The sequence below is a fragment of the Centroberyx gerrardi genome, chromosome 13 (genome assembly GCF_048128805.1).
Source record: "Centroberyx gerrardi isolate f3 chromosome 13, fCenGer3.hap1.cur.20231027, whole genome shotgun sequence".
NCBI lineage: Eukaryota > Metazoa > Chordata > Actinopteri > Beryciformes > Berycidae > Centroberyx > Centroberyx gerrardi.
In genome coordinates this window covers 22,970,555-22,983,337 of record NC_136009.1, presented here as the reverse complement: position 1 = coordinate 22,983,337, position 12,783 = coordinate 22,970,555, and the positions used below count along the sequence as shown (strand labels likewise).

Sequence of the window (12,783 nt, the reverse complement as noted above, 5' to 3'; positions counted from 1 at the left end):
AGCTGTGGGATCAGAGAAACCGGTGCCAGTGGAGAATGGAGAGGGACTAATGTTTTCCATATGTCAGGATGACCATCAGGCTTCTGAATCCAACCGCAGTGTTTGGGAAGTTACATGTGATTAGGAATAGCAAGTGGTTACCCTAAATTTAGATAAGAGTTACTATTGAAAACATTTTTTTGGCAGTTCCTCTTGTTCACTGGCCTGTTCAACAGCAAACCTGCTGTTCAGATCAAAATGATACCACAGCCTAAACATTCTTCATGGATTCCAGATTACTCTTGGGCATGAAAACTACATAGATTACTTGGGTGGGGTGGTGAGCACAGAGCAACTCAAACTTTGTAGTTTACATTATCCTTTGAACTACATTTCCTACCATGCACTTGCGTCACTGCGCAGCCGCAGATGTGTTTATTTAGTATACAGACAGCCGGAAGCTCCACTCTGAAATTGACCGAACGGGATAGTAGTTGGTAAAGTTTATTGTCTTTTGTGTTTTGAGATTTGAATATCAATACACCAGTTGCAAAGTAGAGTTTAGTACCTGAAATTATCTATATATCTCATGTTGGTTTTGTTTGTACGAAACAGAGGCATTACTCGTGACGGGTAGGCTTGCTAATCAGCTAGCTTAGCAGGCTAGCAGCTAGCTAAACTAACGTTAGCATATGGGCCCTTTCATTCAGATGACAAGCGGAGAGTTGTTTTTAGTGTTTGCCGTTTTAATGATAATGGGCTTAGGTACGTTAGATCAACAGTTGACCTGTATTTACCCAGTCAGCTAACAGTATGCGACTGGCTGTGATGAATTCGTGATCCTGTGGAAAGTGGACAGGACAGGAATATGGAAAATCTCCACACATCGAGGGAAGATTAAGATGTTTCACAGGCAGACAGGCATCATCAGTACTTCATGTATCTCTGACAGTCTTCAGCTTCATGTGAAGTTGTTACTGTGCATTAGTTATCACATTTTTCTCCTTGGTAATATATTTTCTAGGTGGTCATGTCGCCTCCCGAGAAACAGAAGGTGTATCATCTAAGTTTGGGCCTAAAGTATGTCTATTATTATCATGTGATAGGCGATTTTCAACCTGCTGTCACCTTGAGAAATATCTTTCAGAGTGGTTAGCTATGCTCCTGTATTTTGCAACTGTTGAAGTCGTGTTTTTTTTTAGCATATCCCAGCAGGCATAGTTCAACTAATTACATCTATAAACTAAGGGGGCTCATGAGTTGTGCATATTTTCAAAATAAACAATTCAGACAGCCAGGCTATGGTGTAGGGAGTACCCAGCTGTTTGATTTAGAGATATGTGACATGGTTTTGTTAGAATGACCAAGGCTGTGTTTTCAGCTGTTGGTAAAATACTGACCCTACTTTTTTTGAAGTAGGCGTTCATTTTCTTTTTGCTGACTATGGGTGTGAGTATGGTTATGTTAGAGATGATGTGGATGATACTGTTTGTATAACAGAGCCCCATCTGGTGGGTGGACATTACTGCTGCAGCTGTTCTCTTGATGCAATCATGACATCAAAATATTCAACACAAAACTTAGCTTTATGGAGCTTTAACTCTGTGTACAGAAGTGTATTGTTAGATCTACAGACAAAATATGATGAGCAAACTCTGTATCTTCTTTTAACACAACTGGAAGCTTGTTTGTCTAAATTTGCTTTTAACTGGTTATCTGATATTACTTTTATTATGCCATAGCAGTATTGTTGATTTGATGTTGGGAGCCTAACATGATTTCTGAACTTTGCATAGTGGGCTTTAACAGGCCAAAACTATTAGCTGTCCTTTAGCTTTCCATTTGATGGTGCACTTACCAGTTGCTCAGATGTTGAGTGGACTTTTGAGCCTGGCATTTTTGTAAATTTGTGTTGCTATAATGTACTGTTACATAGTTATGTGCTACTTCTGTTACACTGAGCAGGTCTTAATGGAGTCAGCAGCTCACTTGCTTCCCATTACGAGTCCACTTCTCTAACCTGTTGGCTGTTGCTGCCTATAGCAATAAAATCAGTTCCTTTACTGAGCATGGCTCTTACTGGGTGTTAGTCAGGCCTGTTGTCCCTTTAATCTCTTTTTCTCTGTTTCTGCTTTGGAGTTTTAGAGTTTTTTTGTTACTTTGCTAAGAACACTGTTATATGAATATAGTTATTATTCGTGGTAGTTGGAGTGGTGGTGTTACTCTTCTTGGGAAACATCATTTTCTGGGGAAGCAAAGCTGTTATTATACCAAGTCGTTGTATATCTTTCGCACTCAAACACTAAGATGTGGGACATATTATTATCATTACTCAGAACTTGGTAATGGCCTTATATGGCCAAGTGGTAATAATAAAAGTGTATCAGTGTATTCTCTCTCTCCCCAAGAGGTTCTGAGTTACAGAAGCTCACAGCGCCACCAAACACAATGCTGGGTTGTTGTGTCAATAGCTGGTGTTTCTGCCCCCTGCAGGTGTGATGGAGAGGTGATGTGCCCCCAGCCAGAGGAGTGATCAAGGCAGAGCAGCCATGACCGAGTGCTTCCTGCCCCCCAGCAGCAGCCCTGCAGAGCAGCGCAGGGCCGAGCACCCCGGGGGCGTGGCCCGCACCCCCAGCTCTGAGGAGATCAGTCCCACCAAGTTCCCCGGGTTGTACCGCACCGGCGAGCCCTCACCGCCGCACGATGGCCATCACCACGAGCCGCCCGACGCCTACGTCTCAGACGATGACAAAGAGCACAGCAAGAAGAAGAACAAGTTCAAAAAGAAGGAAAAAAGGAGTAAGAAATGTTCCTGTCATGTTTGTGTATTATACATGCATAGAAAGCTGTCCCAAAATGTCCTCACTGGGGAGTTCTGATTCTGGTTTTGGGTAAAGCTACTTCTTCAACCTTTATTTACGTAGGGCAGGAACACCCTGCATGTCACGGTTAAGGCTGGTTTATGCTTAATGAGGAAACACGCGATGGAGTGTGCATGGTTAATTTTGGCCAAAATGACTGGTCGCAACACAGACAATGCCACAGCGCCTCCATCCAGGATTGGCTGAACCAAGATGAACCGGAACTATTGGCGGTGGGGTTCTTGTTTTTTGTTGGGGGATGTGGAGAGCTGAATTTTCCTAAAGCGTCACTGAAGTGGTGTAGTTTTCAGGTGCGCGGTCATCATAAGGAGTGCGAGAAACCCAAACGCCAAGGTACACAGACGGCACGTCTAGCCACTCATGAAGCACGAACCAGCCTTGACAGTTAAACACATTCACACCTGGGAGCTGCCCAGTACACCTAAGTCTTCTACTTCTGCCCACTAAGCTACTCTTTTGGACCAATTGAGGGTTAAATGCCAGTGCGATGTAGCTGAAGTAGTTGTTGAGTGAGGAGAGAGCTTCACTCGTTGAAAACCCTTTTCTTCCCATCAAAAGCCCACTTCTCTAACCTGTTGGCTGTTGCCGCCTGTAGCAGTGAGATCTGTTCCTGTACTGAGCATGGCTCTTACTGAGTGTTAGTCAGCCTATTGTCCCCTCAATCTCTTTTTTTATCAGGATTTTTCCGTGCCTATATTTAGCTCCTACACCGGGGTATGGTGGGAGAAAGGAAGAGACGGACAGTTTCAGGACACACCCAGAGCCCCGTGAAGGTGTGTCTCAGGCAGCAGTGTGATACACAGGGCCCTAGAGATAATTAGAGGGGACAGAAACTGTGAAGAGGCCACTAACGGTCTCTGACACTAGCTGGTAGCTGTTTGCTCAGAGGAAATGTATCAAAACTGTAAAGCTTTTCACAAGAAGAGACACGCAAGGTGCAGTGGGAGCTATGCTAAATCGGTGACTGACCTCTTTTCCAAGTCCCCATTCTCCCCCTCCTCTGCTATCTTCTCTCTCTCACCCATCGTTCTTGCTGTTTCTGTTTCGCTACTATCATGATTCTGTCGTAGGAGGAGGATAAGTAAAAAAGGGGAGTTTTTTCCTCCAACCTAACCCATTTTCTGCCTCTTCCTACCGCTTCTTTCCTCTCACCAGCGGAAGGCTACGCTGCCTTCCAGGAGGACAGTTCAGCCGACGAGGCGGAGAGCCCGTCCAAGATGAAGCGCTCCAAGGGAATCCACGTGTTCAAGAAGCCCAGCTTCTCCAAGAAGAAGGAGAAGGACTTCAAAGTGAAGGAGAAGGGTCCCAAGGAGGACAAGACCAAGGACAAAAAATCAAAGGACCTCACGGCTGCGGACGTGGTTAAGCAGTGGAAGGAGAAGAAGAAGAAGAAGAAGCCGACAGCGGAGGCGGAGCCAGTGCCGGTGGAGACCCCCACCTTCAGGCCCATCTTTGGAGCCCCACTGGCCGAAGCTGTCAAGAGGACAGCTCTTTATGACGGGATCCAGCTGCCGGCCATTTTTAGGGAGTGTGTGGACTACATTGAAAGTTATGGCATGAAGTGTGAGGGCATCTACCGTGTCTCAGGTATGGAAACCTTGGTAGACTGTTGTTTTTTTTTTATTGTATCATTCTGTATTCATATCAGTATCTGTATGTCTGATTGTACACAGCCTCTAGACTTCACAGTTGCATCCATGCCTCAGCTGTGCCACACTAACCCTCACTTACTTCATTCAACTCCTCCTCTCCCTCTCAGGCATGAAGTCCAAGGTGGATGAACTGAAAGCGGCCTACGACCGTGAGGAGTGCCCCTGCCTGGAAGAGTACGACCCCCACACAGTTGCCAGCCTGCTGAAGCAGTACCTCCGCGAGCTGCCAGAGAACCTGCTGGGCCGCGACCTGGCCCAGCGCTTCGAGGACGCCTGCGGCCGGCAGGTGGAGGCCGAGAAGGTGACGGAGTTCCAGCGGCTGTTGGCCGAGGTGTTGCCCGGCAGCCGGCTGCTCCTCTCCTGGCTCATCACACACATGGACCACGTCATCGCCAGGGAGGCGGAGACCAAGATGAACATCCAGAACATCTCCATCGTCCTCAACCCGACTGTACAGGTCAGAGACGAGGGGTGGGATGAGCTGAATGAATGGAATCTGAAATAAATGGGGAAAATGTAAGAAAGGAAGGAAGTGGGGAAGAAAGGATGATGGGTAGAACTAGGGTTGTTCAATGTCCAACATTTACACAGTGTCACATCACCCAATCAAACATCTCCGATCCTCCATCCTGTCTCATTAATGTGAGTTTAATTCTCCATTTGGTTCACATTTTGGAGAAAGGATAAACATTTTTTGCCTATAACTGTGCTCAAAAACACAAGTTAAACTATTCTCGACAGACTTTTTACAGATTTAAAAAAAGTTAAAAGTGAGGAGAAAGTGCTTCGCTTGCAGCACTTGGGAATGGTGTGTGTGTGAGCTATAGGGCTGTGGATGTGTGTGTGTTTGTGTGTCACTTAAAGTTTGTCTTCATTTCTCCGCTGACTTGGCTTAGCATTGTTCTCAGCGCCTCTTATTCAATGATTTTGTCGTTTTGGCTAATGGCTACATTGTGAAAGCAAAATGTTATTTTCAAAATATTATATTGATGAAGAAAATGTCACCCCGACACGGCCCGTCGCCGATGTCCACAACACTAGGTAGAATTAAAAGCATTGCACAGAGGATCTTGGGGAACGAGAGAAGAGCAAACTAAACAGATGGAAAGTGGGGCTTGGGCTCAGGCTCAAGAGTACCTTCAAGATAGGAAACCTCCCCATAGCAACAAGCCAGTAGTTTTTATTGGATCCGACAGTCAGATCATTGCTGAAACCCTGGCCCAGTTTAGAGGAGCTAATTTATTCCCATAGGGGACATTTCTGTGGCTGCTCCACTTATTCTGAACCAACAGCAGCAGTAGCCACAACACTGTGTTAAATATACACTCCTTTCAATTAATGATTGGAATCGGCATCACTTTAATCAGGTTGCATAAATGTACAGGAATTTGTCTTGGAGATGTTGGTGCAGATACGTACTGACAATTTAATTTCACAGTACACTCTGACACACATGGTATAAGGACTACAGGGCCTCACATACAGGGCAGGACTGTACATGTATCACATATTCAACACTCCATAGCTGTGTGCTTTGTTTACTCAACTGATTTGTTTACCTTGTGTTCAGATCGGGAACCGTGTTCTTTACGTGTTCTTCACCCACGTGAGGGAGCTGTTTGGAGACGTGGTCCTGAAGCCCGTGGTGCGGCCGCTCCGCTGGTCCAACATGGCAACCATGCCGGCGCTGCCTGAGACCCAGGAGAGCATCAAAGAGGAGATCCGAAGACAGGTGGGTTCAGTCCCTGATACAACCGGTGTGTCCGCTCCCTGCCAACGTGCCCTTGAGCAAAACAACCTGCTGCAGGGGTGCTGCTCCTGCTCTCTGACCCCTCTGGTGAAACTTGTACATTTATCTGTCTCAAAGAAATATGTGAAGAATGAAATTCGTCATTACACCATTGGTTATATTGCTCTAAAAATATCTTATAAATGTTTTTGAAGGCCAAGTAAGCAGACATATTGTTAACTATCTTTTTCTGGGATTTAAGTGATACATAGTGATGTAGCAGGAATTTAATTAGAGAAGTTTCTTGTGTTTATAGTACATTCTTGTTGGCAGTACAAACCTTTATCTCTCTTTCTGTTGCTGAATGTACCAGAACTTGGTATTTTGTTACTGTCTGTCCCAGGACTTCCTGCCATTTTGTTACATGCAAGTGCATGCCTCCTTTTGCAAAGTGTAAACAAAAACTGGAGACATCCTCAGCATTACATTCACAACTTTGTACCTGTCATTGTTGAAAAATAATCCTTTACTTGGCTCTCCAATGCCATTGCAACAAAATGTTTCTTGTTCCTTCTGCCTTTCTCAAGCAAGGATACATGGGAAATGAGATTTTAACAGTGTGACAGTTTGCATAAATGTAATGCCATGCCCGTTTCTAGTAATGACGAATGAATATATTTAGAAATCTAAGGGAAATCTATCTTTTCTCCTCAGATGATATTATCTCTGTCATACATGCTCATTTGAGGGTCACAGGTTTAGTTTGTTGCATCTGTCGTCAGGGACTTGGTGACCCTTGCAATTCTTATTATTGTTTGACTGGTGATCAAGGGATTCAAGCTTATTCTACGATTGCACTCATTTTAAGACGTTCTGGATAAGAGCATCAACCAAATGCCTAAAATGTAATGTAAATGTGTGTTTGTGTGTGTGTGTGTGTGTGTGTGTGTGTGTGTGTTCCCAGGAGTTCCTGCTGAACTGCCTGCACAGGGACCTGCAGGCGGGGGTGAAGGATCTGTCCAAAGAGGAGCGGCTCTGGGAGGTTCAGCGCATCCTGACTGCTCTCAAACGCAAACTGAGGGAAGCCAAACGTCAGGTACGTTGAATCTGATTACTGTATTTCTGTATGTGTGGTTTACTTATACCAGGACAGATGCAACCACAGCAACATACTGCAAGCACTTGCTCGTTGCATTGTGTCACAGTATTTTAAGCTAATGTTAGTTTCCAATGCTTGTATTTAGAACAAGCTACTTCACATAAACATGAGGGTTAGTCTGTCTTGCTCAGTGATACTTCTGCAGTTTTGGGTCATTTCACCACTAGGAGTTAAATACTATGTGGCCTCTCTATGCAGCCTGCTGCATTTCATGGGCCTATACAAGACTTCATATCATGATACCAAGTGATGTCAACACACCATACTAAAGAATACTGGAAACTACTTGTTGATTAGCATTCAAAGTTTCACACAGTGATAGTGATCATCTTTTTTACAGTTAATGCTTTGTCATTAAACTCTCCAAATTTTGGATAACAGGATGCAGCTTTTTTTCATATGATAATGCAACCAACACAAATCCTCTATCCTGTACTGACCGTGGATTTTGAGACTTACGATATTTATAATGCTACAATACTGCAGAAACTTTGGTATCACAAGTATTCTGAAGGTTTGGTATCACCACACTCGGGTGGGAAAGTAATTCTGGCTATCAGTCAAATGCTGTTAAATCTTTTTCTGTGGCTGTTACGTTTTTCTGCAACACTAGCCACTTTGGCAGGTAACTAACCATGACCTGTTCTATTAAAAAAAACTAGTTGGCTGGCAAAATAGTGAAAGTAGGTAGTGAATTTTGGGTATGAACCCATCACTGGAGACTGAAGAGAACAAGATTTTCCTTCTCTGCGTGCAACCCTAGTCTGTTAAATGTCAAAGAGCTTTCTAATGGCCACACCATTGCTGCTTTTGGTACTTAAAAATAGCTCCACCATAGAGTTTTAGTTTGACCTTGAGAAAAGCAGAGTTGTCTGACCATTCTGCTCCACTTTATCTTCCCCCCTGCGGACCTGTAGGAGTGTGAGAGCAAGATAGCCCAGGAGATAGCCAGCCTGTCGAAGGAAGACGTTTCTAAAGAGGAAATGACTGAGAATGAGGAGGAAGTGATCAACATCCTCCTGGCACAGGTGAAACACACACACAAGAACACACACACATTTAAAGAGAATGTGCTTAGGCCCGCAAAATGCTGGGGAAACTGTAATTTGCTTTTAGAAATGAATGCAAGTTGAAATGGTTTTAAAAAAACACATCTCTACTTATAACTCTTACTCAGTCCAGGTTCTCAGAGATGGGATAATTTTTTTTTTTTCCCCCTCTTTCTGTCCGTCGTCAGGAAAATGAGATCCTGACGGAGCAGGAGGAGCTGATCTCTCTGGAGCAGGTGCTGCGCAGACAGATCGCCACCGAGAAGGAGGAGATCGAGAGGCTGCGGGCCGAGATCGCAGACATACAGAGGTGAGAGATAAGATTGTGATTATTTTATTATTAAATCAGCACAAAGTACCTGCAATTTACTTTTCACATTTCCTTCCTAGGTAATTTGGAGATAAAAAAATAACACACATGCAACCCCAAATTGTATATATTCTTACCCACTGTGCACTAAACGGCATTTCAACATTGCACAACATTAGCTCTCATATAGCGCAGAAACCAAAAATAGCTATGTATAGAAAGTTCTAGACCAAGCAGTAAATACATTATTACATATTTATACGATATATACGCTGCGCTGAACCTCCCACATAAACAGCTGTAAATATCAGAGAACTCAGTATGTGCAAAATAATACTTTATTTTTGTCATATACCCCAGAAAAGGTAGTCTAAGATGGTTACTAAACTTTCACTTTTAAACCCGGTGTAGCCTCATTTTTGCCTAGACGTCTATAACCATTTAGATGTCTTTTTAAATGGCTAATTAATGTAAAATTGCTCAGTGGGTTAAGAGCAGTTTAGGGTTCAGTGGTTAATTAGTCCACTTACTTTAGGGAGCTGTAACTGGATCACAACACATAGGACTGTTGCACACTTCTTTTAGTAACTCGGATGAGAGCTGGAAGTATGAAATATGTTGTAATAGGATGCATAACAGTCATTACACGTAGGTCTGATCTGTAACCCAGCATTGTGTTTCCCAGTCGGCAGCAGGGCCGCAGCGAGACGGAGGAATATTCGTCAGACAGCGAGAGTGAGAGCGAGGATGAGGAGGAGCTGCAGATGATCCTGGAAGATCTGCAGAAACAGAACGAGGAACTGGAGGTGAGGGAGGGAGGCGCTCGACACAGACTGGCTGCTTAGTCTAGTCTATGTTGTCGTCCGTTATTGGTCTGAAATTTTGACTAAAGGTTAAGTTCAATTGGATCCTGATTTAGAGTGGAATCTGAGAAAAGGATTGCTCATCTGAAAGTAAAACACACTATGGAATAGTGTTGGAGTCATTAGTTATTTCAAGATCTTTGTTTATAAAATTGTAACATACTTGAGAAGTGAGAATTTCATGTAACAAATTTTGTAACATTTTATAAAGAATCTGTTTATATAATTCCACTATGAATATCATCAGATATTAGACTAGCAGAGTTCTGAAGCTTTGTTCTCACCCTCTGTCTTGATGTCATTTCCCCGCAGAACAAAAACACCCACCTGAACCAGGCCATCCACGAGGAGCAGGAAGCCATCCTGGAGCTCCGCGTCCAGCTCCGCCTCCTGCAGAGCCACAAACTGCAGCAGGAACTGACCGTCCAGCCGCCGGCCGAGCAGGCCCCGCCCCCGCAGCCCAGCCCGGAGGCCCGCAGCGAGGAGCAACCCAAACGCTCCGTCGTCGCTGCGGCCGTAGTCGCCGGCGCAGACGCGGCCGCCGCCTCCGCCTCCGCCGCCGCCGCCGCCTCGGCCAACGCCAAGGATCCCTCGAAGCCCTCACCAAGCAAAGACAGGAGGGAGAGCAACATGTGAGGCGTCATCTCCGTGTGGTGTTTGGCGGCTCTGCGCTGCGGCACGTCTCAGTCGTCCTGTAGAGTCACGTGTTGCCCACTGGAGCTTTCACCTCGCTGGATCTGTGAGTTCATGAGGCAGAGATTTGAATCCCATAATTGTTTCTATCAAATAGCCAACATGGAAGAATCTGTAACACTACTATCCTGACTCTGTCAACACACATCGAGTACCTTGGTTTCCCATTTTCTCTGCAACACACACACACACACACACACACCCACCCCTACACACACACACACCTAGGGATAGTGTAGCTGCTGTAGCGGACAACTGGCTACTACTGTGAGACACTAGGTGGGACCGTACTTGTAGATCCTGAGTGCCAAGCCTGTGTGAAGGAAGAGGGGAAAGAGAGAAATCAAGGAATTCGTAAAGAAAGTAAGAGGATGGCAGAGGGAGTTAGACAATAAAATATAGTAAAATGTATTTTTCACTCATAAGGGCTCAAAACATAAACAGTAGATCAGATTTAAACTCGATCCCTGTAACTCATTTCGTCCCTTACCTGGTCTCACATTTGACTTGTTAGGATAGCGACCACTGTGCCATAACTGAAGATGCCAGACTGGACAAGTTCCCCCCCCAGAGAACCACTAATACAAAAAGCTCTTTGAATTATGAAGAATTTATGATTGGTCTATATATTATATATTTAAATAGTATTCTGGAGGATATGGAAGACGATTCAAGGAAATACAGTGATTTTAAATTACATGCTTTTTAGTAATATATGAAAATATATAAATATATTGTAGATGCTTTCATTTCTTTGAACTGCAAATGCACATAAATGTAGCGGCGTTGTACCTCGCAACTGACCAGTGGATGGAAAACATGGACGTATATAAATATACATATATACTGTATATACGCAACAAAAATACATGCATCACTGCAAAATGTAGACAAACATTGGAGACATTTGAAACAGCTGGAGGCATCTTCAACTTTACCATCACTTTTTGAAATATCACTTGTTCATTTTCTCTCCAATGCAATCATGACAACAGAAACCATCTTTTCTCTGTTACTTCTGCCTTGAACAAACAAGGAAACTTGTTATACTTGGCATAATGGAAAATCACACGCGTCACCGATGATGATTGGCGACGCGCGGGAGATGTATTTACTTTTGTTGCGTATTTGATCGTGTTTTTATCTGTTGATGTGGGGAGTTATTATTCAAGACATCAGTTGGAAGTGAGTGTAAAACTCAAGATTACAAGTCAATCATTTCATTTCACAACAACTGACCTATGACTGTTGCAAAGTACTGTCTTACTGTCATTGTTCAGTCTCTGTGATATTTAAAGCAAAGGCATGGCCTACTTACTTCCTGTTCTTGTATATTATTGTAAAATTGCGAACATACTGTATTTTCAGCTCTTATTATGTTTTGTCATATGTTTTTTTTTTTTTTATTATTAATGATCTTTATGGAGTATGCTAGTGTTACTGCCCCTGCTTTGGACTCGGGCAAATCGGTCTCATGATTAAAAATGTTGTTGATTAATCTCCTGTGATTGAAACAGAGTAATTCTAGATTGGGCTCATAAGCTTCTCATAAGGTTATTTTCATATTGTTCCAAGCTTTTGTAGCTTATTGTTGCAGACAGAATAATGCTGTGAAGAATAAAGTGTCAATCCGAGTGAATAATGTGGTTCTTTATTCTCTCACTCACTCACTCACTCACTCACTCACTCACTCACTCTCTCACACACACACACACACAGCCTAGGGTTTACCTAGTTTATTAACTCAATTCCCTTTGCCTGGGAGTGTATTCCAAATGTAGTGCAATTTATTTTCCATTACACATCCTCTAAATACTTCCTCCTCCCTCACCCTCAGCCTAATAAGGTCTTAATAATACCTTTCTCCATGAGAATCTTTCACATTACATTTTTTTAGTGGAATGAATGGCCTGTTAGGTGTTTTCTGACTTATCAGCATCAAGAACAACATACACAAGTTAAGAGATAGAAGGTACCACGTGACTAGACTGTTTGTCGTTGCTCCAACTGGTTTCCGATTTGGAAGGGAGCTGCGTCAAGCTACACAGAAGTAGGCAGAATAAGACCGGAAAATAAGCACTTTTGACTTCAAAATAAAAGCATAACATTTGTGTGCTGATTTTTGCCACTGCACAGAGAAATTATTGAAGGGGAAATATGTTTAATAAATGACATGTACAATAATTTGTAGCCTGACAACTTTTTTTGTAGATCCAATGAATGCTTGTAGTTTGAGATAAGATCACAAACAAGCGTGATCTCCGTACATTATGGCAACTAGTTAGGCTACTCTCACTTTTTGTAATCCTGTGAAATGATTTGAAAATGTTTCACTGAAAAGTCATTACAGGAATACAATCCACAAAAACATGAAATTCTTTTGTTATTTTCTTCCCCCAAAAAGACAAGGAGAAAGGCAAAGGCAAATTTTGGCACAACACTACTGAAGGTTCCTGTTCATAGCCCT

At 43.3% G+C, this 12,783-nt stretch overlaps 1 protein-coding gene across 1 annotated transcript; it reads left to right on the top strand.

Annotated features, from left to right (window-relative positions):
- The first annotated feature begins 427 nt into the window (after positions 1-427).
- Positions 428-11,947, top strand: ralbp1 (ralA binding protein 1). The gene is made up of 10 exons (XM_071924359.2): positions 428-476; positions 2,473-2,778; positions 4,017-4,448; positions 4,621-4,970; positions 6,084-6,245; positions 7,207-7,338; positions 8,319-8,429; positions 8,639-8,760; positions 9,446-9,566; positions 9,936-11,947. Exons 2-10 carry the CDS (start codon positions 2,529-2,531, stop codon positions 10,257-10,259), a joined length of 2,004 nt encoding a protein of 667 aa, XP_071780460.2. The 5' UTR covers positions 428-476; positions 2,473-2,528; the 3' UTR covers positions 10,260-11,947.
- Positions 11,948-12,783: the final 836 nt, after the last annotated feature.

What these genes read in the sequence shown, in the direction of transcription:
- ralbp1 (XM_071924359.2), top strand. Translation starts at nt 2,529, where the DNA reads ATGACCGAGTGCTTCCTGCCCCCCAGCAGCAGCCCTGCAGAGCAGCGC. An exon ending in TCCTCAACCCGACTGTACAG is followed by an intron (nt 4,971 to 6,083) that starts GTCAGAGACGAG and finishes CCTTGTGTTCAG; the next exon opens with ATCGGGAACCGTGTTCTTTA. An exon ending in AAGAGGAGATCCGAAGACAG is followed by an intron (nt 6,246 to 7,206) that starts GTGGGTTCAGTC and finishes GTGTGTTCCCAG; the next exon opens with GAGTTCCTGCTGAACTGCCT.